This window comes from Trichosurus vulpecula, chromosome 3, assembly GCF_011100635.1.
Source record: "Trichosurus vulpecula isolate mTriVul1 chromosome 3, mTriVul1.pri, whole genome shotgun sequence".
Taxonomy (NCBI): Eukaryota; Metazoa; Chordata; class Mammalia; order Diprotodontia; family Phalangeridae; genus Trichosurus; species Trichosurus vulpecula.
Genome location: NC_050575.1, coordinates 111,544,327 through 111,565,185, shown reverse-complemented (window position 1 = coordinate 111,565,185; position 20,859 = coordinate 111,544,327). Strand labels below are relative to the sequence as shown.

The following is a 20,859-nucleotide window of genomic DNA, read 5'->3' as shown; positions in this document are numbered from 1 at the left end:
TCTGATTGGGTTTCCACAATACTCAAATTGTTTCTTTCTGGCTGCTTGCAGTATTTTCTCCTTGATCTGGGAGTTCTGGAATTTGGCAACAATATTCCTAGGAGATTTCTTTTTGGGATCTATTTGAGGAGGCGATCGATGGATTCTTTCAATTTCTATTTTGCCTTGTGGCTCTAGGATATCAGGGCAGTTCTCCTTGATAATTTCCTGAAAGATGGTATCTAGGCTCTTTTTTGATCATGGCTTTCAGGTAGTCCAATAATTTTTAAATTATCTCTCCTGGATCTATTTTCCAGGTCAATGGTTTTTCCAAGGAGATATTTCACATTGTCTTCCATTTTTTCATTCCTCTGGTTCTGTTTTATAATATCCTGATTTCTCATAAAGTCACTAGCTTCCACTTGCTCCAATCTAATTTTTAAAGTAGTATTTTCTTCAGTGGTCTTTTGGACCTCCTTTTCCATTTGGCTAATTCTGCCTTTCAAGGCATTCTTCTCCTCATTGGCTTTTTGGAGCTCTTTTGCCATTTGAGTTAGTCTATTTTTTAAGGTGTTGTTTTCTTCAGTGTATTTTTCAGTATTTTTTTGGGTCTCCTTTAGCAAGTCATTGACTTGTTTTTCATGGTTTTCTCGCATCCTTCTCATTTCTCTTCCCAATTTTTCCTCTACTTCTCTAACTTGCTTTTCCAAATCCTTTTTGAGTTCTTCTATGGCCTGGGGCCAGTTCATGTTTTTCTTGGAGGCTTTGGTTGTAGGCTCTATGACTTTGTTGTCTTCTTTAGGCTGTATGTTTTGGTCTTCTTTGTCACCAAAGAAAGAATCCAAAGTCTGAGACTGAATCTGGGCGCGTTTTCGCTGCCTGGCCATATTCCCAACCAACTAACTTGACCCTTGAGTTTTTCAGTGGGGTATGACTGCTTGTAGACTAACGAGTTCTATGTTCTACGTTTGGGGGGGAGGTGCCAGCTCTGTCAGAGCCGCACTCCTCCTTCCCCAAGGACCCCCAGTCCAGACTGGGCTTAGATCTTCAGCAGGCTGTTGCACTCCTGCTCTGATCCCCCACTTAATTCTTCCCACCAGGTGGGCCTGGAGCCGGAAGTAACAACAGCTGTAGCTGCCCCACCTCCGCTGCCCCCGGGGCTGGAAGCGAACCGCGAACTCCTTCCACTCCCGCAGCTTTTCCTACTAACCTTCTCCGCAGTCTTTGGTGTTTGTGGGTCAAGGGGTCTGGTAACTGCCGCAGCTCACATATTCAGGGCGCTAGGGCCCCCTCCACCCGGCTTCTGGTCTGGCTCGTCCACGCCGCTCAGGCTGAGCTCTGCTCCACTCCGTTCCCAGCTCCCAGCTCCATGTGGAATAGACCTCACCCAGAGACCTTCCAGGCTGTCCCGGGCTGGAGCCCTGCTTCCCTCTGCTGTTCTGTGGGTTCTGCCGTTCTAGAATTGGTTCAGAGCCATTTTTATAGGTTTTTGGAGGGACTCGGGTACGGAGCTCACTCTAGTCCGTGCTTACCAGCTGCCATCTTGGCTCCGCCCCCCTATTTTCTTCTTTCTTAAGCTGGCACTGCTACTGCACCCTGAACTGGATGTAGCAGAGGATGTGCAAAGACTGGCAATGACGGTGATCATGGGACAAAGATAGGACTGAATCATTGTGGCGGTGAGATAGACCAGTGGTGCTGGGCAGAACCAGTGTTATAGGAGAGTCCAGATTGACAGCTGCACTGAAACTTTAAGTTGTTTGCAAGATCAGACTGGTAGGTTGATCCTATCCCATCATGTTACCCTCTATTTTCTCCATTTTTTTGCAGATCAAGTTTTTGCAAGTTCCAAGCCCCAATTTTCCTCCCTACTCTATCTATCTCATGAATTATCAGCTGAGAGATTCGGAGAGCAGAGACTTTTGGGGGAGGGGGAAATTATTTTTAGTTCTGCTATGCTCATATATAACTTTACTTATATTACTTTAATGGGTTTAATCAATCACGTGTCCATTGACAACCAATTGTCTAAGTCTCATGAATGAGATTGATCAGCAGGAAGCAGGCGATTTCCCAAAGTTGATGTGAGATGAGAGAATTCATGATTTTGATATTTCAGATTAACATTTCTTTTCTTTTTCCCTAGACTGAATTTCAAAGCTAGCTAGATATTGAAAAACTACCCAGCTATCTCTATGGTGTGAAAGAGAGTAGTCTATGAGCTCATAGTGAACGCCCTCTGTTGAGCATCCATCAAGAATGCTGTAGCCTTTGGGAAAGCCTAATAGCACGTGTGTAATGGATAACCTCTAAATTGGCTAGTGGTTTGAGGATGGAGCCATCTGGTGGCCAAAATATATACTACACTCTGCTGAAAGCAGGCAGTGAGGTAGGTTACTGCAACAAATCATGTTACCTAGGACAAAGGGTATGTTGGAGCCAGCTTATATTAACCAGCAAGAGTCAATTGTTGAATTTTCAGTGTGAACATTTACTTCTCTAAAATTGGCAAACACCACAAATTAGGGCTTAATTTACTCTTTCATTGATTTTCTAGACTTAAAAAAGTGATGGAAAAATACTAATAATGCAAATTATACTTAAAAGTATGTTGTGCATAACATTTTTTTCCAGAGCTGGTTATTAAACATTTATACCAGTACATTCGTATCTAAGCTGTCCACAAACGTTCATGTGGCCCATGTTATTGTCACATTAATACATGTCTGTTGAATTGAAAGGAAGCTCAGGATCAGGATTCAAGGAAAGCAGTTTCAGAAATTGTATGAAAAGTGCACCAAAAGGAGTATTCTGTATGTGTGTGCTTAGAGAACACAAAAGGAGACTCTATTTTTAGTCTTCCAGTTTGAGTCCTCAGGAGGGGTGTTAGGAAATGTTTGTGGGACTGAGAGGAAAGGGGTCAGCCACACCGTTTAGAAATCAATCCCTGCCAGCTCGCAAAAGAAAAGAGGCAAGCTATCAATATCCATATGAAAAAAATGCTCCAAAATGCCAACAAGAGAAATTAAAATTAAAGCAACCCCGAGTTTCTCCCTCAACCCCCTCAAAGTGGCAAAGATGATTTTTAAAAAAAGGAAAATAACAATTATTAGAGAGACGTTGGGGTACGGGCATATTGATGTACTAATGGTGGAGCTACGGATTAATTTAAACTTTCTGGAAGGCAATTTGTAACTATAACCAAAGTTTCACTGAAATGGGCATAACCTTTGACCCGGTGATACTACTAATAAGATATATATCCTCAAACAGATCAAAGACAGAGGTAAAGGACACCAATGCACAAAAACATTTATTGCAACAAGTTTTGTTGTAGCAAAAAAAAAAAAAACGGAAATAAAGTGAGTGTCCAGCAATTGGAGGGTAACTGAAGAAATTATGGGGTACGAATGTAATGGAACATAATTGTGCCATAACAAAAGATAAAAAGATAGATTCAGATAAACTTAGGGAAAATTGTACAAGGCAAAGTGAAGAGAAATAGGAAAATAGTTCATACTAGAGAATACAGGTCTTCAGGTTTGCCTCGGGCTCTAGGAGGTCCTTGCCTGGGCAATAGACTGGAAATGTAAAAAGAAATAAAATAAATTTCTCATAACTGCATCTCACCCCAGGATAAGGGATATGTAGGTTCCCAGAGGCAATTAGCAATCCAGAGTGGTAGGAGAGGCCATGAACTAGTCCTCACTGGTGCCTTTGCTTTCTGTCCTCCCAAGCACACACATGAGCACAGGAGCACGGAGGTTGGAGATAGAAGGGGTGGGAAGTGTTGGGAGAGGAAAGAAAACAAGGGCAGAGAAAGCTGCAAGAAGGGAAGAGGTTGGCAGAATGGGTACTATATACTACAGAAAGTCCTGGACTTGGAGTCAGGAAGCCATAGATAGGATAACATGGCTTTAGGAGCAGTGGGACATCATGAAGGCAGGGACAATGACTGAATCTCATGATATAAGAGTAAGAGTGCCTCCTTCCACATGACCCAGCTTCCTTCGTCGATTAATATTGCTAAGAGACATAGAAGTGAAAGGCTCTACCGTGTAAAATGTACAATATGATGAAAGAATAGAATTGAAGAGGGGGCTCAAATTTCCCAGAAGCTTTCCCTCTCCTTAAGGGAGAATGAAGGAGGAATAATCAAAAATATAACCCATGAATGGGAGGGAGAAATAATTCAGAATGGCTAACATTTCAGAAAACATTCTTATCTGGGTGTACATAGGGAAGGATCAAAAGTGGAAGGGGTGTGGAGGGGACGAACAAATAAAAAAGGGAAGATGTTGACCATTTAATTAAATTCAAGAAATTTGGGATGAGGAAAGCAAATAGCAGTGGCCTGAAAGACTACGGGAACTGAAGAGAATAAAAATAGTAAAGCACAACTAATCACAAAGACAAAATACTGACTGAAGAAGGGAATGAATATCAATACAAAAAGACGGAGAAAAGCACAAACCTAATAATCATAGCCCTAAATGTGAATGGATCAAACACTTTGATAAAAGTAAATGTTAGAATGTAAAGTAAAAATATTAGAATGGCTTAAAAAACCCAACAATTTGCTACATATAAACAAGACATCTAAATGAGATGTCTTGACATGAAAATGAGAGACTGGAGCCAAATTTACTCTGCATTTGGTATTTCCAAAAAATTCGTAGTATCATTGTTGTTATTGGAATAAAAGTAAAAACAAAACTTCACAATCTCAAGATAGACAAACAGGGAAACTGTATTATGAAAACACATCAATAGTAAATGTATATTCACTAAATTGCATAGCATCTGTTTTCATAAAAGTAAAGTTAACTGAAATGCAAGCAATTCTAACTAGTAAAACAATACTTGAAGAAGACTAATATTCCTCTCTCAGAACTGTCCAAATTTAATAGAAAGATAAGCAAAAGGCAGAATATAAATCTAAAATTCAACATGAAAGATTTATGGTGTCTTTGAATGGAAATATTAACGAATATACAAATATTCTCACCACCATGTGGCACTTTTACAAAAATAAATAATGTTCTATGGCACAAAGAACATTTTAGTAAAAGTATAATGTCAACAGTGCTAAACAACATCCCTTTTAAATCATAATATGATAAAATATTAAGTGAGAACAAAGCAAAAAAGGGTAGACCTAAGTGGAGACTCAAAAATCATAACATATATATATATATATACACACATATTTTTACATATATGTATACATATACATATATGTATGTATACACTTATATATATGCATTCAGTTATATTTATCTTTATATATATGCATATCCAAAAGTTTCTTTTTTAAAATAAGTTTTTATTGATATTTTTCATTTCTTATATCACCATAGTTATCCCAAGTATCTCTCTTCCAACCTCTCCAGAAAACCATCCCACGGGACAAATAGTATTTTTAGAGAGAAAAAAAACTAAGCACAACTAATTGATAACTAGCATTTTTACTTATAGTATTTTTTAGAGAGGAAAAAAACTAAGCACAACTAATTGATAACTAGCATTTTTACTTATAGTATTTTTTAGAGAGGAAAAAAACTAAGCACAACTAATTGATAATTAGTATTTTTTACTAATAGTATAGTATTTTTTAGAGAGGAAAAAAACTAAGCACAACTAATTCATAATTAGTATTTTTTACTAATAGTATAGTATTTTCAGAGAGAAAAAAACTAAGCACAACTAATTGAAACATTGAAAAAGTCTGAAAACATGTGCAATGTGTAACATCTATGGACCTCCCATATCCATGGAGGAGTAGTTTGGAGGTGTCTTCTCATATGTCCTCATTTGAATCCTCCTTGATTTTTGTAATTTTGTTACATTTACTTTTGATTTCTTAGTGTGTTGTTCTTTCCATTTACGTTGTTGTAGCCCCTGTATATATTATTTTCTTTGCTCTACTTATTTCACTCTGCATCAGTTCAAACAGATCTTTCCATTCTTCTCTGTATGCACCATACCCTTCATTTCTCACAGCACAGTGATATTCCATTATATTAATGCACCACAATGTATTTAGTCATTACCCAATTGATAGGCTTCTACTTAGTTTCTAATTCTTAGCTATCACAAAAGTGCTGCTGAAAGAAGTACCTGGCCAAAGCAAGAAATAAATATTGAAACAAGAGCTCCAGAGGAAAGAAAAATGGAAGGAGAATAAGTAACTCTGTAACTTAGAACATAAAATAGAAAATCTTATCCAACTAGTATACTCTTTGAGAATTAATATAAAACAAAAAGAACTCCATAAATAACAGGAAATACCAGAAAATACAAAAATATTGAAAAAATAAAAGAAAATATAAAGTATGTACAGTTAGTTACAACTGAGTTGTAGGTCAGGGCTAGGAGACCTAACTTAAGCATCATCTATTTCCTTGAAAACTATGACCAAAAATGTCTGCATACCATATTTCAAGAAATTCAAAATGAAAACTGCTGAAATCTATTAGAGCCAGGGAACATAATAAAAATAGAAAGAACTTGGTAATCACTTCATAATGGAAACTTCAAATTAAAACTTCAAAGAATGTCATAGATAAAATCCAAAGTTTCAATTTCAAAGGAAAAATACTGTACATAACCAGGAAGGATTCAAGCACCAAGGAGTCAGTCAAGATCATACAAGATTGGAAGACAACTTTGTTAAAGGAGAGACAATCTTGGAACATGTTATTCCAAAAAGCAACAGATAAAGGCTTAGAACCAAGAAGGGGATTGTAAGAGGAGGGAGATTGGTAGGGAGAGTGGACCTTTAATGAAGATAGCAGACTTTCAAGTATATTGGGGAATCAGCCAATGATACTCTAGCCCATATGAAAATGCATAAGGGCTAGACTTTCATTATCCAGTAGTATCCCATTACATAAACATTCTTGATTAAATAAAAAGACCATATCTGAGTAGAAAATGTGAAATGCGGCCATAGAATCAAGAGAAATATAAAAAGGTAAATACACTTAAGTAATTGGAAGGAGCTAAATAAGAATGTGACTTGAATAAACTCACCATAAGGTGGAAGAGGACTCATCTGTAAAATGAGGGTGTGTTGGATGAGATGATCTCCAAGTCCCCATTGAGCTTTGTTATTATAATTACACAACATTTGATTTGGGATTTTTTGTTCTTTCTATTTACGTTGCTGTCGTAATCATTTACATAGTTTTTCTGATTCATAATTACTTCACTCTGCATTAGATCATGTCTTTCCATGCTTCTCTGAACTCTTCACACTAATCATTTCTTATGTCATGATATATTATTTTAACATTATTTTCACGTGCACAATTTGTTTAGCCATTCCTCAATGGATGGTCATCTGCTTTTTTCCACTCCTTAGGTACCAAACTAGTGCTACTCTGGATATTTGGCGGGGCATATGGGACCTTTCTCTCTACCTTTGACTTCTTTGGGGTATATGTATAGATTGGGATCTCTGCCATCAATAAGGAAGTTGTAGTTACTTTCTCAGGATAATATCCCATTGTTTCCCAGAATGGTTATATACAATTTCAAAACCAATAGTGTTTTATACAGTTTACCTGTATTTCTGCAGCTTTTCTAACATTATTATCTCAATTATCTCATGTTCTATGACTCCAGATCTAAAATGAAATGACATGGTTAACATCTATAAAAATGTAGATGTTAATGTACAAATTTACTTTAAAAAAGACATATATATGTGTGTATACATATACACATATATACATATATGAAAATCCAAACTTATTTAGTCATTAGATAAAAAAGAAAATAACCATTTCCTATCTTTGTGATTTTAGGCAAACCCTTTTCAGTTTATGGGTCTCAAATTCTTTCTCCATAAAATGGGAAGGTAGAGAACTAGGTAAATTCTGAAGGTCCTTTTCAAATTGAGATCACATAATCTTATGATCTTGTGTTGAACTAAGAGATCAAATCGTGGAAAAGTGAGTGTTTATCACCATCCAAAGGGAGATACAAGGGGAAACCACAATGGGGAACTTAGGACCACTTTGTCCCCATAAGGAAGTGGTACCCAGTTCAATGATCTTCCCTAGCCATACCAGAATGGAGACTTAGGAAAAGGAAAGTCCACACATTTCACTTTCCCCGTGGCATAAAGTCTGGGTTATAAATGGGAAGCTAGAAGCCACAGCTTCCTAGTGCAGCTGGTTGCCCAAGATCCGGCCTGTCTTAGGGCCATGTCTCGAGACTCCAGGAGCTACTTCATTACCAAGAGGGCTATGGAATCTGCTTTGGAGACAAGTGCTAGGAAAGCAGGATTGAGGGAATAACAGATCCAGTGAGGGAGAAGGGCAGGATTATAGGGAATGTTAACCCCCTCTGCCTTTCTCTTCTATCTCACCACTGCTGATTCCGGTATTTCAAATCCCTCCTGGACTTGCTCATGAACAGGTTGTAAAAATATTGTCTGGTGCTGGATGGTATAGTATGGGAAGCAGGAAGAAGTTTCCCGGGTAGCAGGATCTTCTGTGAGTGAATGGCTAGAATACCTTCTCTAAAGTCCATGCAAACTTCAAGGCTCAGCCTACAGCCTGATCTCGTCCAGGAGACCTCCCTTGGCTACTCCAGCCTTCACAACAGCATTTTGCTTTGACCCTGCTTTCCTCTCAGTCTTTTACTATATGCACCCTTCATTGGGTATTTAGAACCTATGTCTTGTATTTAATTGTATTTAATAAGTCCTATGACTTATGTTCTATAGCTTAAGTTCTAATATATAGTTGGGTGTGAAATAATTCATTCAAGAAAAATTTGTGGATTCCTTACTATGTATGACCAGGGTTCTATGCAGGGCTATGATGTAAGGATGAATATGGCACAGACTTTGCCCTCAAAGAGAATGCTGGATTTGTATTTGGGTGACTATGGTCCAGATGACCTCTGTGTTAATTATGACCTTTCAGATCTCAGGCAAATTACTTGGCATCTCTGAACCTTTGTGCAAAGGGACAGGTTGGATTAGATGATTTCTAAGGTCTCTCCTAGCATTAAATTTCTGATCTTTTAACCAAATAATGGAAATGGAGGATGTGATAGGAAACATGACAAAGGTAAAGAAAGACATAGGCTGTGAGGGTGGGCTTCTTTGGAAGGAGAATTATATGCTGCATCTCTGGATGAATGGTGAGCTTCTTGAGAGGAAAGGCTTTGCCTCATTCACCTCTATATCCTCATTCTTAGAGCTAAGCCAAGCCCATTGTGAAGAAGTTACTTAATAAATATTGTTGAATGAATAAATGAATGAAAACTCAGTTGGACGGTCCATGAGGCTGCTTTTATGGCCATATTTCAATCCTTGTATGTTTAGACAATACTTCTGTGTGTAGCTTGAGCCAGTAGCCCAATAGCATAGAGGCTATACATGTTCTCCATCATCTTCTTAAGTCTAGACAACAAACAAAAGAATAATTCAAGCCCTGGTTTGTAGCTTGCTGATTTCTGAAGTGTAAATGCTCACATTTAAAATTTAATAATTGGCTCTTGTAAGCCAATTTGATCCAGCTCCTACATACTCCTGGAAAAATTTACAGTGATATTTCCCAGGGTGGCAACCTCTTGGGGTAAACATTCTGCTATAGCATCCATCTGATCAAACATCCATGTACATCGTGATATTCTACTGCTCATGTACCATGTAACAAGGATCCTGTCTCTCCTGCCCATTGTCCACCTCTCCATCAAATTGCCTGGTGCAATTGAACGTGACCAGGACAGATTTCCTCTATGAACCTTCCCAAACTAAATTTATCTAATTACAATTTGTAGTTATGAGTCTACAAAATCTTTCAAAGCCTGAGCAAATATGTATAAAAATTTCCTGTTGAAATAAATTCTGACACCAAAGTTGATGCAACAAATATTTAATGGTGTTTAGCTTGAAACAATAAGCACCACCATCCCTTCAAACCTCATAAGCTCCCCTTTCAGGGATGTTGGAGGATGGTTTACAGAGGTGAGGAGCCTGTGGCCTCAAGGGCACATGTGGCCCTCCAGGTCCTGAAGTGTGGTCCTTTGATTGAATCTAAACTTCACAGAACAAATCCCACTTGTGCTCTCTAAGCCACAGGTTTCCCACCCCCCTGGTTTAGACCCTGAGGAGGGGAGAGGATGGGATGAGAAAGAGAAAGTATACTCTGGGAGTATCTTGTGCTATGTTCCAAAGCCACCTAGCAGGAAACACTGCCCAAATCCACAGAAGTGGGAATGTAGCCTTTTCATTTCCAGATATGCCTTCAATGTTCCACAGACAGTCTTCACGCTTGTCTACTGGATGTTGGCTCCTAAGAGCAGAAAGTTCTAGGGGAGGGTCAGAAGAAGATAAGCAGTAAAGAACATCCTTTCTTCACAAAAGACACCTCTCTAATTTGTGGGAGGGGGCAGAAAGAGACACCTTTCACAGAAATGCAAACTCTCAATTTGATCTAAAATCAGGTCAATTGACAGGGATCATAATTGTTCTTCAATGCTATGGTCTTCATGGAGCCCAGCCCCTGGGCCCTAACTATCATTTCACAAACTGATGGTTTATTTTCTGGAGGACAAAGAGAAATGTCACCTGCCTTGTAAATTTTGTCTACTGAGTACACACAAAAAAGCTGTGGGTGCCTCGTGCTGCTCTCCTGCCCCGGGTCATATTTCCCATTACCCAAAGGAGAAGATATTTCCAAAGCTTCGGGAAATGTAAGATCCCTTCTCACTGCTCTTTCTCACTGAAGAATAGTTGGAGGAAGCTGCTGCTGGAGGAAAGACAGCTAATGGAGACCACCGCCACCATCATCATCTCAGCAAGACTGTCCTTAGTTTGGATCAGAAAGAAACAGCTCATTCATCTCATGAGGGTGGAAAACGAGCTGTTCTTAGAGACATAGATTTAGAGCTGGAAGGGATCTTAGAGGTCATATAGATCAACCTTCTCATTGCACAGAGATTAATAATAATAACTAATAATTATAGACCATTTACCAGGTACCAGACACTATGCTGAGTGCTTTACAGTGATCTCATTTGATCCTCACAACAATCCTGAGGTGTAGGTGCTATTATTATGGCCATTTTACAGATGAGGAAACTGAGGCAGAGGCTAAGTCACTTGCCCAGGATCGTATACTTAGTAAAGTGTCTGAAGCCAGATTTGAAATCAGGTCTTCCAACTTCAGGCCCAGCACTCTATGCATTATGCCACCCAGCTGCTTATAAAGAGCTGTAAACTGGAGCCCAGAGAAGAGAAAAATTTTTTGCCAAGGTCAAAAAACTAGTTAATAGTAGACCTGGGATTTGAACCTAGGGCTTCTAGCTTCCAAAACAGTCAGTCCTCTTCCTTTCATACCCTTTCCACATAAGTGAAACACTCTTTTTTTTTCTTTGAATCATTTTGATAGGAAAACCTTCCAAATAATACTGGAAATTCTGTTGCCTTCTTAAATGACTAAGGAATGTAATTTAACTTCTTTCTTAATGGGCTTACACTTTCGATTTTTAAAATCTTGCTCTCATAATAATGTCTCCTCTCCAACTGTAAGCTGTCACTTCTTACTCCTTCACGCATTATAAATTTTTTTCCTTCTAATGTCCTGTGGGCTGGAAGACTAGAACCCAGCTTATTAGAACTGTGTACAAATTAAAAGTGAATTTGCTAGGTCTGAGGAACTGAAGGCATCTTAAAGAGTATAAACTTTCTCCCATTTATTGTAGAGACTCAGGGGCCATTTTTGTTTGCTTCTTGAATCTCAGCTTGACTCTAAGTACCCAGACTTCTGGAAATGACTTTCAAATGATCCAGTGTTTAGTTAGCTTTTATTGCTTCTTCCCACTGGTGTTTGTGAAATGGAGAATTGAGAAGTATTTGGTGAGGTCCCTTTAGGGAGCTGAAATACAGAGATTGTCATCTACATGGAACAACTTTCTCCATCCATCTCCAGTTTACTCTGTTAGTGTCAGCATCCAGGGATCCTGCTTTGGAACCAGCTTCAGGAGAGATTTCAGGCCACTTCTCTGCCTTACTCCTTGAGTCCCCCAATCAGTTTTGGAAACTGGTTCAGAAACTCTACATGGTCTGGTTTGCTGGGTGGGAGGAGGACATATGTTGGGAGGGAAAGGGCTGGAATCAAGTTCTCCTGTTTTGGAGACACTTGTCAAAGCCAAGGCAGATGCAGCATTTGTCAGTGAGTGGCAGGAAGCCCCATACCTATGTGTAATGGAAGCCCATCCATCCTCACCCCTCTCTACCTCCACACCACGGCAACACCCTAGTGAAGTCTGAGCCTAATCCTCATCAAAGACATTCTTCTTTCCCCTCCCACACTTAGTCCCCCCACCACTCACAACCAGAGCCACAGGTCAACTCAACCATCCTACCGTCACATGCTCTTCCTTGGAGCAGGGCTGCTCACTGACCTTATAAGGCTGCAAAACAAGGTCGTAGAAGTAAATGTCTTTTGGCAGAGGGAGGGCGAAGCCTTTCTGAAATTTCTCTAGATGTTAAGAGCAGAGAGAGAGAGAGAATCATTGTCCAGGGAATCAGAACATGAGTGAAAGCTCAAAATGCATTTGCCTGCCCCTAGGTAGGTGAAGCTACCTTTTGTCAGTTGGAGTTTGAAGGTCGATCTCAGGACAAAGGATTGAGCTATTGAGGCAGTGCTGATTTGGAAAGGATTTTAACTTTGCACTAGCCTAGCATGCAACTGTTTCCCATTAGGCCAAGGGAAAAAGACTAAGGACAAGACGCTCCTATGTCCAAGCTGTCAGTCCTTGGCTTCACCACTATTTTGCATAATCATATACAGAGCTTCATGCTTGTCAAAGTGCTTTCCCATCCAATATAATTTGATTGCCCCAAAGCAGCCCTATGACAAAGGTGAGCCAGAGATTCTGATTTGCACTTTACAGAAATGGAAACTGAGGCACACTGAGGGGACATGACTTGCCCAAGATTTAGAGAGTACCATACTAGAGAATGAGAAGCTGGGACTCCTGATTGTGGGACCAGGACTTTGCTATATTATACACTGTTCAATTTCCTTTTAAGCTTATTTATACCTTGAAAAGCATTGGTGACAGTTCCATCTTACCATTGATAGTTGGTATCAAGAGGGTAGCTGTCAAAAAATTCAGGATCTTCTCTATTCTCACCACCTAGAAGAAAGCAAGAGGTACAAGGTGCCTTTTAACAGGAAAGGCTGAAAAAATGAAAAAAAAAAACTGTTCAGAGAATTCTTATGACTTCAACAGAGAAACTCCATATCTGGGGGAAGACACAAAACACTGATCTTTCTGTTTCTCTTCTCTACAAAAAGAACACTCACAGGGCTCCTCTATATTGCTCCACTGAAGTAGGGCAGCAGTTCTCCAACTTTTTGGTCTCCTTTACACTTAAAATTTACTGAGAAATGGAGGGAACTTTGGTTTATATGCATTATATCAATTGAAATTTACCACATTAGAAATTAAAGCTCATAATTAAAAATATTTAATACATTAAAAATAATAAACATATTATATGTTGTCATAAATGACATTTTTTCATGAAAATAACTATATTTTCCCAAAAAAGAGTGAGAAAAGTGCCATTGTTTTTATATATTTTCACAAATCTCTTTAATATCTGGCTTAATAGGAGATGACTGGATTCTTATGTCGGCTTTTGCATTCAATCCATTGTGATAGGTTATTTTGGTTGAAGTGTCTGAACACCATCTGGCTTCACACAGATGTATAGTTAGAAATGGGAGGGCTCAGGACTAAATCTCAAAGCGATAACCATCAAAACAATCTAGTATTGGACATGAAATAGAGGAATAGATTACACACAGAAGTAAATGACCACAGTAACCTAGTGTTTGATAAACCCAAAGATCTAAGATATTTGGCCAATAATTTACTATTCAACAAAAACTGCTAAGAAAACTGGGAAAGCAATCTGTTAGAATCAAGTGTAAACTAACATCTCACACCATAACAAGGTAAGGTCAAAATGGCCATCTGATTCAGCCATAAAGGGCGATATCATAAGTACATTAGGGGAGCATGGAAAATTTTGCCTGTCAGATTTGGGCATAAGGGAAGAAGAATTCATGTCCAAATAAGAGATAGAGGGGATAACAGGAAGTAAAATAGATAATTTTGATTACATTAAATGAAAATGGTTTTGCAAAAATAAAACCAAGGCAGACGAAATTAGAAGGAAAGCAGGAAGCTGGAGGAAAAAAATTATGGCAAGTTTCTCTGATAAAGGCCTTATTTATCAAATATATGGGGAGCCGAGCCAAGTTTATAAAAATAAGAGTCTTTCCACAACTGATAAATGATCAAAGGATAGGACCATGTGGTTTTCAGAAGAAGAAAGCAAAGCTATCAACAGTCATCTGAAAAAGTGCTCTAAATCGTTAATAATTAGAGAAATACAAATTAAAACAACACTGAGGTACCACTTTATACCCATTGGATTGGCTAGCATGACAGAAAATGAAAATGACAGATGCTGAAGAGAACGTGGGAAAATAGAGACATTAATGTACTATTGTTGGAGCTGTGAACTGATCCAACCATTCTGGAGAACAATTTTCAACTATGCCCAAAGGGCTGTAAAACTGTGTATACCCTTTGACTCAGCAATACTACTACTAGATCTGTATCCCAAAGAGATCAGAGAAAAAAGAAAAGGACCTAATATTATAATGATAAATATGAAACGTGTAGTTACTCTGATCAATACAATGACCCATGACAATTCCAAAGGACTCATGACAAAAAGTGCTATCTACCTTCAGAGAGAGAATTGATGAACTCTGAGTACAGGACTGAAACATAGTTTTCTTTTCACTTTATTTTTTTGCTTTTTTTCCAATATGGCTAAAATGGATACGTTTTGCATGATTTCCTCTGTGTAATTGGTATTGTATATCTTGTCTTCTCAATGAGAAGAGAAAGGGGGTAGAAAAGAAGAGAGAATGGAACTGAGAATAAAAATTTTTCTAAATTTTGTAAAAATATAATTGAGAAACATTTAACAAAAATTTAAAAATACAGTAGAACATAGATGTTAAAAGAAAGACATGGGGGTATTATTTTAATAGGCAACTAATGTCTCAGTATTATTATGAAAATTGTTTTAACCTTATGGACCCCCTGAAAGGGTCTCTGGAGAATTGCTGTTTTATAGTGGGAGGAGCCCTAACCTGGGAGTCTAGGACATCTGTGTTTAAACCCTGTCTTTGACATTAGCTTCTACATGGCCCTGGGCAAGTCACTCCTCTTCCAATCTGTGTCCTCCTCTGTTGTTGTTATTGTTGTTGGTCCTTCATTCTCACAGAGGTCTTATGACATCAGGAGAGTGACATCTTGATTTACAAGTGAATTGGATTTAAGTGAAAGAAGAGTTGTGCAAAGTCATCAGCCCCACTCTCTTCCAGAGTCATGGGAGTCTAGTGGCAAGACATAGGTCAGGACTGACTGGTGATGGCCCAGTAAGCAGTGGGAGACCTTGGCCTTTTTGAGCTATGGTCTTTCCTGGGTCTCAGTCTGTCTGAGGCAACATCCATTCAGTGATTAAAAGCTAGGTAAGAATTGAGGCAAAAGTTGACCTACTTTGTCTTCACAAGAGAGTTCATCAGGGAGGGGAAGATTTGAAACAATTTCTACTTACACTCACTCTGAACCATCAAAATCCAAACAACGAGCAAATGCGGCTTGGTCTGGGGCCTGTTATTGGCCAATCAGTGAGAGCTGGAGTGATTTGAGTTTAAAGGCATAGTCAAGTAGCTCCATTCAAATCCCAATGGGCTTTATCAAAGCCTGATTTTTCAGAGCTTCATTTCAAGAAATCATAAATGAAAACTATATGAGACAAAAGAGCCCATTGTTCCAGTTTAAAAAAAAATGACAGAATAAATAAGTAGAGAAGAAAAAAATCTAGGCTCCAAACTCCAAGATACCTTGCAAAGTATAAGTGATCAAAACTTATATTCCTTTGGACAGAGCATCCACATGTAGGAGTAAGACTCCCCATGTGGATGGGACAGGAAGAGGAGGAGGAGGAGGGTCCTCCTCTGTAAGAGAAGGAGGTTGGAAGAGATCGTCTCTCTAGGGTCCCTTCTAAGGTCCCATGCTCTACTTTTTTTTCTGAAACTGTTAACTTTTTAACATAAAACAGGAAGAGAAGGATAAAGGGTCAGAATTAAGAAGTAGTCAGAGAAATGGAGAAACCACTTAAAAGAACCATCTCTTTAGTATTCCAAAATGTCAGTCGGAAGGGAAATTAGAAACCTTCTAGTCTGACTCCTCTGTTGTACAGCTGAAAAAACTGGGGCTCAGAGAAGGAAAGATTATTTCAAAGTCTATCCCCAAATAAATACATGGTAAAGCCATGAGTAGAGGACCTAGCATCTGCCCAGGGTTATTTTCTCCTACACCATGCTGCCTCGGAGGCAGAAAAATCCTTGAAAATCTTGTAATGTTTATGGGGAAAGATTTATTTTGTAAAGTCTCCACTTACACGTTAGCCAATGAAGCAGAGTGGAGGTTGGGGAGCTAAGGTTTGTCGTTGTGTGTACTTCTATCAGGAAAACTTTTAACTTTTAAAAGTTTATGAGCTTGTATCCCCAACATGTGTAAATAATTTATTCATGAATTATATACGTGTTGCAGTACTAATAATTATGCACCTTATAAAAAGGATGAAATAAAATTGAAATAATGCTTGATCCTAGAGTAGGGAGCCAGTGGAGTCTGTTGAGTAGTGGAGTGCCATGGTCAGACCTGTGCTTTAGAAAAATTACTTTGGCAGCTGTATAGAGCTGGATTGGAGAAAGGAGAGACCAACTGAGATGTTACAATAAAGCAGGTAAGAAGTGATGAAATCCTGAACTAGAGTGGGGGTTATGTGAGTGGAGAGAAAGGGACAGATACAAGAGGCAATGTGAAGAAAAAAAATTAGATTTGCAATTGATTAGACATATTGAGTGAGGGAGTAATTGAGTTGAAGATGATACCACGTTTATCAATCTGGGTGACAGCAAAGATGGTGGTGCCTGTAGGAGTAAAATAGAAGTTCAGAAGAGGTGTGAGTTTTGAGAGAAAGGTAATGTAAAGAGCTTTTGGATGCAGATAGAAACTCACCCATCTCCGCTCATCCTTTGTGAGTCATTCCATCTTAGCCAAAATGAAAAAGGAAAGGCCTGGATAGGGAGTAAGGCAGAGCTCTTATTCACAGGCCACAAGCCTAGAGTACCTTCTGAGGGTGCCTGCTCCATCCACAAGTTGCTAAGGAAGAAGAGGTGAGTATGGCAGAGGAAGATTGGGAACTATTCCCAACAACACTCACACAGCTACAAAGTGCCCCAGAAGGAGGTAGGTTATAACTGCTCTAAGAAGCTGCCTACTACAGAACGAGAGACTTTGGGAACTTCCCAAACAGAGGAATTGGGTGAATTGTAGAAATGGAGGATCACAGTAGTTGTGATAACATTGGAGAAGAGCTCCATGATTGACTATCACAGGGATGGAGGGATACAAGTGATCTTTCCACTCTCCCATTGATTGAAACACACATGAACTTGGGGTCATGCCACTTTGGAAACCATGTCCCAGACCACCCCTGGTCTAGATAGATTCCACTCAGAACACCACTTATCTTAGTTGCTAAATGACAGCATACTGTCTGGATTCTTTGCTGCATGTGTCCCCTCTCCCTAACAAGTGGCCATTTCCCCTCTTCCTCCTGTTTCCCTCAGAGCATAGCCCAGAACAGGGATGGATGAGAGTAAAGCCAAGTAGAATGAATCATAAAGGTTAAAAAGAACTCACATCAAACGGGCCAATTTCAGAGTGCTTCAGTTCCACAGCCAACTTGACTATGCAAAGAAACAAAGAAGAATGAGTTAACCCATAGGTTTAGCATGTGTTTGTGGGTCCTAGAAATGAGAGAAAGCTCAAGAGGCCTGGTGAAGGGTGGGTAAGTCAGATGGATGGGGACATAGTGAAACTACAAAAACTGTGAAGGAATGATGGGATAGTACAGGACACCAGAATATCCTGCCCCCTGCCTATATCTCTGTCTGAATCCTATTCCATTCTTTGAGGAATTCTTTGGCCTCCAGCTTCAACTCCTACAGGAAACCTTCTAGGATTACCTTGACCTCTACTTCTGAACTCAGCCTTTACAAGTCTTATCTCTGAACCCTAAATTCGAGCTGCCTCTGTGACCCTGACCAAGTCATTTGTCTCAGTGTCCCAGGAAACTCTGAGTCTCTAAGTTACAGATAATTTGTTGCTTTGCATTAGTAGAAGGAATTTCCTACCCTAATGAAAGACAATAATAAAAACAGATTTCTGTAGCCCTTTAAAGTTTATAAAACACTTTCTCCATCATAACCTTATGTTTTAGGTAGCAAAGTATTCAAGGTAACCATGGCATGAAAAGGTTATGTGATGCCTCAGGTCTCATAGATTGTAAATGTTGTTGTCAGGATTGGAACTCAGGTCTCTTGACTGAGATTACTACAATTACTGAGTCATTCCCCCAGGGTGTCTATTACTATTGGGCATAAAGCCTGTCCCATCAAGGACTGTCACTGAAGCCCTGCTGCATAACTGACTGGGCCTCTGTAGGGATACAACATCACTAGAAGGAATAGATAGTAAAAAAAAAAAACAAAAGTAAGCCTTAATCCTTGGCACTCTGCCTGACACCTGAATTTGTCTCAAAGTCCCTTTTGCCCTATGCTTTCCTGAAATAGCATTCCTCCTTATATTCAGTTAAACCTCTAAATGAAAGCATGAAACTGGCTTCTCTAGCATCCTTTCTGAAAAGCTTGACTCAATTTTTGAGTGAAAATTTGTGGGAGCCCCAGGCACATTAACGGGGAGGATTGTGAGAATACCTGTCCTTTTCTCTTACCTTCTTGAATGGATGGATCCAGTGATTCTTCCAGATGTCAACATCACAGTGGCTGACACATTAGTGGTCTAGAAAAAGAGAAGAGAACCAAGGGTTCAACTGAGTTAGGGGATGCAAGCACAGAGAGCCAATGTGTTTGCCCTGGGGATGGAGCTTGGGAAATCAGAGGGTGGAGATGTACTGGTGAGTAAAACACAACTTGTCATACAAGGCTACAACATCAGAACTGGACCTTAGAGATCATGTGGCCCAGTTCCCTTATTTCTACACAGGAACAAAAACAGAGACCCAGGTCGGGGGAGCCTGGGGAAAAGTGGTCACAGCACACGTAGCTAATTACTGATGAGTTTGGGAAAGGAACTAAGGGGCCGAAGGACCCAGTCCACACATTTCTGTAGATGGTGCAAGTTGTACCTGGGAATAGGGAGGAAGCAATACACACATTCTGGGGCAAAGGAACCTAGACTTAGTCCTACGGCGAACCTACTAAATGAATGTGTCACTCGATACAGGGAACCACTGTTTCTGGGTATGGAAAGAAGCATATTCAACAAGAGGAAACGTGCCTTCTGTAAGAAGTATCTGATTAAATTTAAGGAAGAACTTTCTGACCACAAGAATAATTAAACACTGTAAGAAGCTAGCAAGTGATATTCTAAACAATCTCCGTCCCTGAAGATTTCTAGAAAATGAATCAACCACCATATATCTTAAATGGTTTAGATGTAGAGTTGGTGGCCCAGGTCACCTACTTCTAGACCTGTCACTCCAGGATGGGCTTCTGGGCAAAAAACAAAAAACCTCAGGTTTTTCCCCTTCATCCCATTTACTCTCACTAGGAAAGAATTGCTTGATTTAAATTGAATTGTAAGCTCCTTAAGGTAAGGAACCATGCCTGTCTTGTTTACTTCTGTTTGCTCATCTATAAAATGATGGGGTTAGACTGGAAAGTCTATTTCAATTCCAGATCCTGTGGTCTTGTACACATTGGATAGGCCCGGGTAGGCCCAGACTGACCACACTAAGCCAGAAGACAGATTTGAGGAGGGCACTGGGTAAGATGACGAAGGCTTCCACATGTATCTTTGGTGTAATTGTCACGTTGCCAAGGCTGAAGGTCAGGATTGGGAATGTAGCAGGGAACACTTGAAACTCCATCTGCATATTGGGGTAGGCTGCGGCCAGCTTGGGGATCAGACTTTTGAACAAGTTGGTGCTCAGATGGATACCCAAGTCTGTGAGAATCTGTAGCAAGAGAAACACACTCAGAACCTAAGAAGTAAGGGACCATAGGGATGTGACTATGGGAACAGGATTACTAGGGCAGGAATCAACACTGGATCCTAGACATCTCTCTATTGACCAGTAATAAAACATGTGGGTTGTTTCACTGAGCAAGAGCCAAGGTCCTATTTGATAGATGAAGAATCTAAGACCCAGAACAGAAAAGGAACTTACTCAGAGTCACATGGCAAACTAGTGGCCGAGTCCAGATTGGCACTCAGGGTTCTGACTCCACTAAATTGTTCTATCTCTTAGTCAATTCTGGAGTCTGGAGACTCTCATTCGAGTCTCGGTTTAGTCAATAATTGGCAGTGTGAACTTGGTCAAGCCATTTCCCTTCTCCAGCCCTCAGTTTCCCCATCTTTAAAATAAATGGGGTGGGATCAGTGTCTCCTACCTCTAGATCCTATGAATCTTATGGCCTCTCGCTTCTATCTGTCAAGCACTAGATCTGAATTCCAAATCATGCCTCAAAGTATGGTCAGTATAAGCTAATGTCACATTATGATCACCTTTCCCACAATGGCAAAATTTCTTAAGTTAAAAATTATTATCTTTCATGATGAATCCACCAATAATTGATGAACTTGTTATTCCCCTGTCCTTCTTTGGGGATATGAGGAAGCATGGCAGGGGGAAAGCCTCTACCATGGATTTCAGTTCTGAAG

At 39.5% G+C, this 20,859-nt stretch overlaps 1 protein-coding gene across 1 annotated transcript in view; it reads right to left on the bottom strand.

Moving 5' to 3' along the window:
- Positions 1-20,859, bottom strand: part of LOC118842162 (lipopolysaccharide-binding protein-like) — a 38,674-nt gene that overhangs the window by 6,615 nt on the left and 11,200 nt on the right. Inside the window, exons 7-8 of the mRNA XM_036749782.1 lie at positions 19,925-20,152; positions 18,908-18,975 (exon numbers count right to left, since the gene is read on the bottom strand). Coding sequence (XP_036605677.1) covers positions 18,908-18,975; positions 19,925-20,152 — 296 coding nt within the window. The remainder of the gene's footprint in view (positions 1-18,907; positions 18,976-19,924; positions 20,153-20,859) is intronic.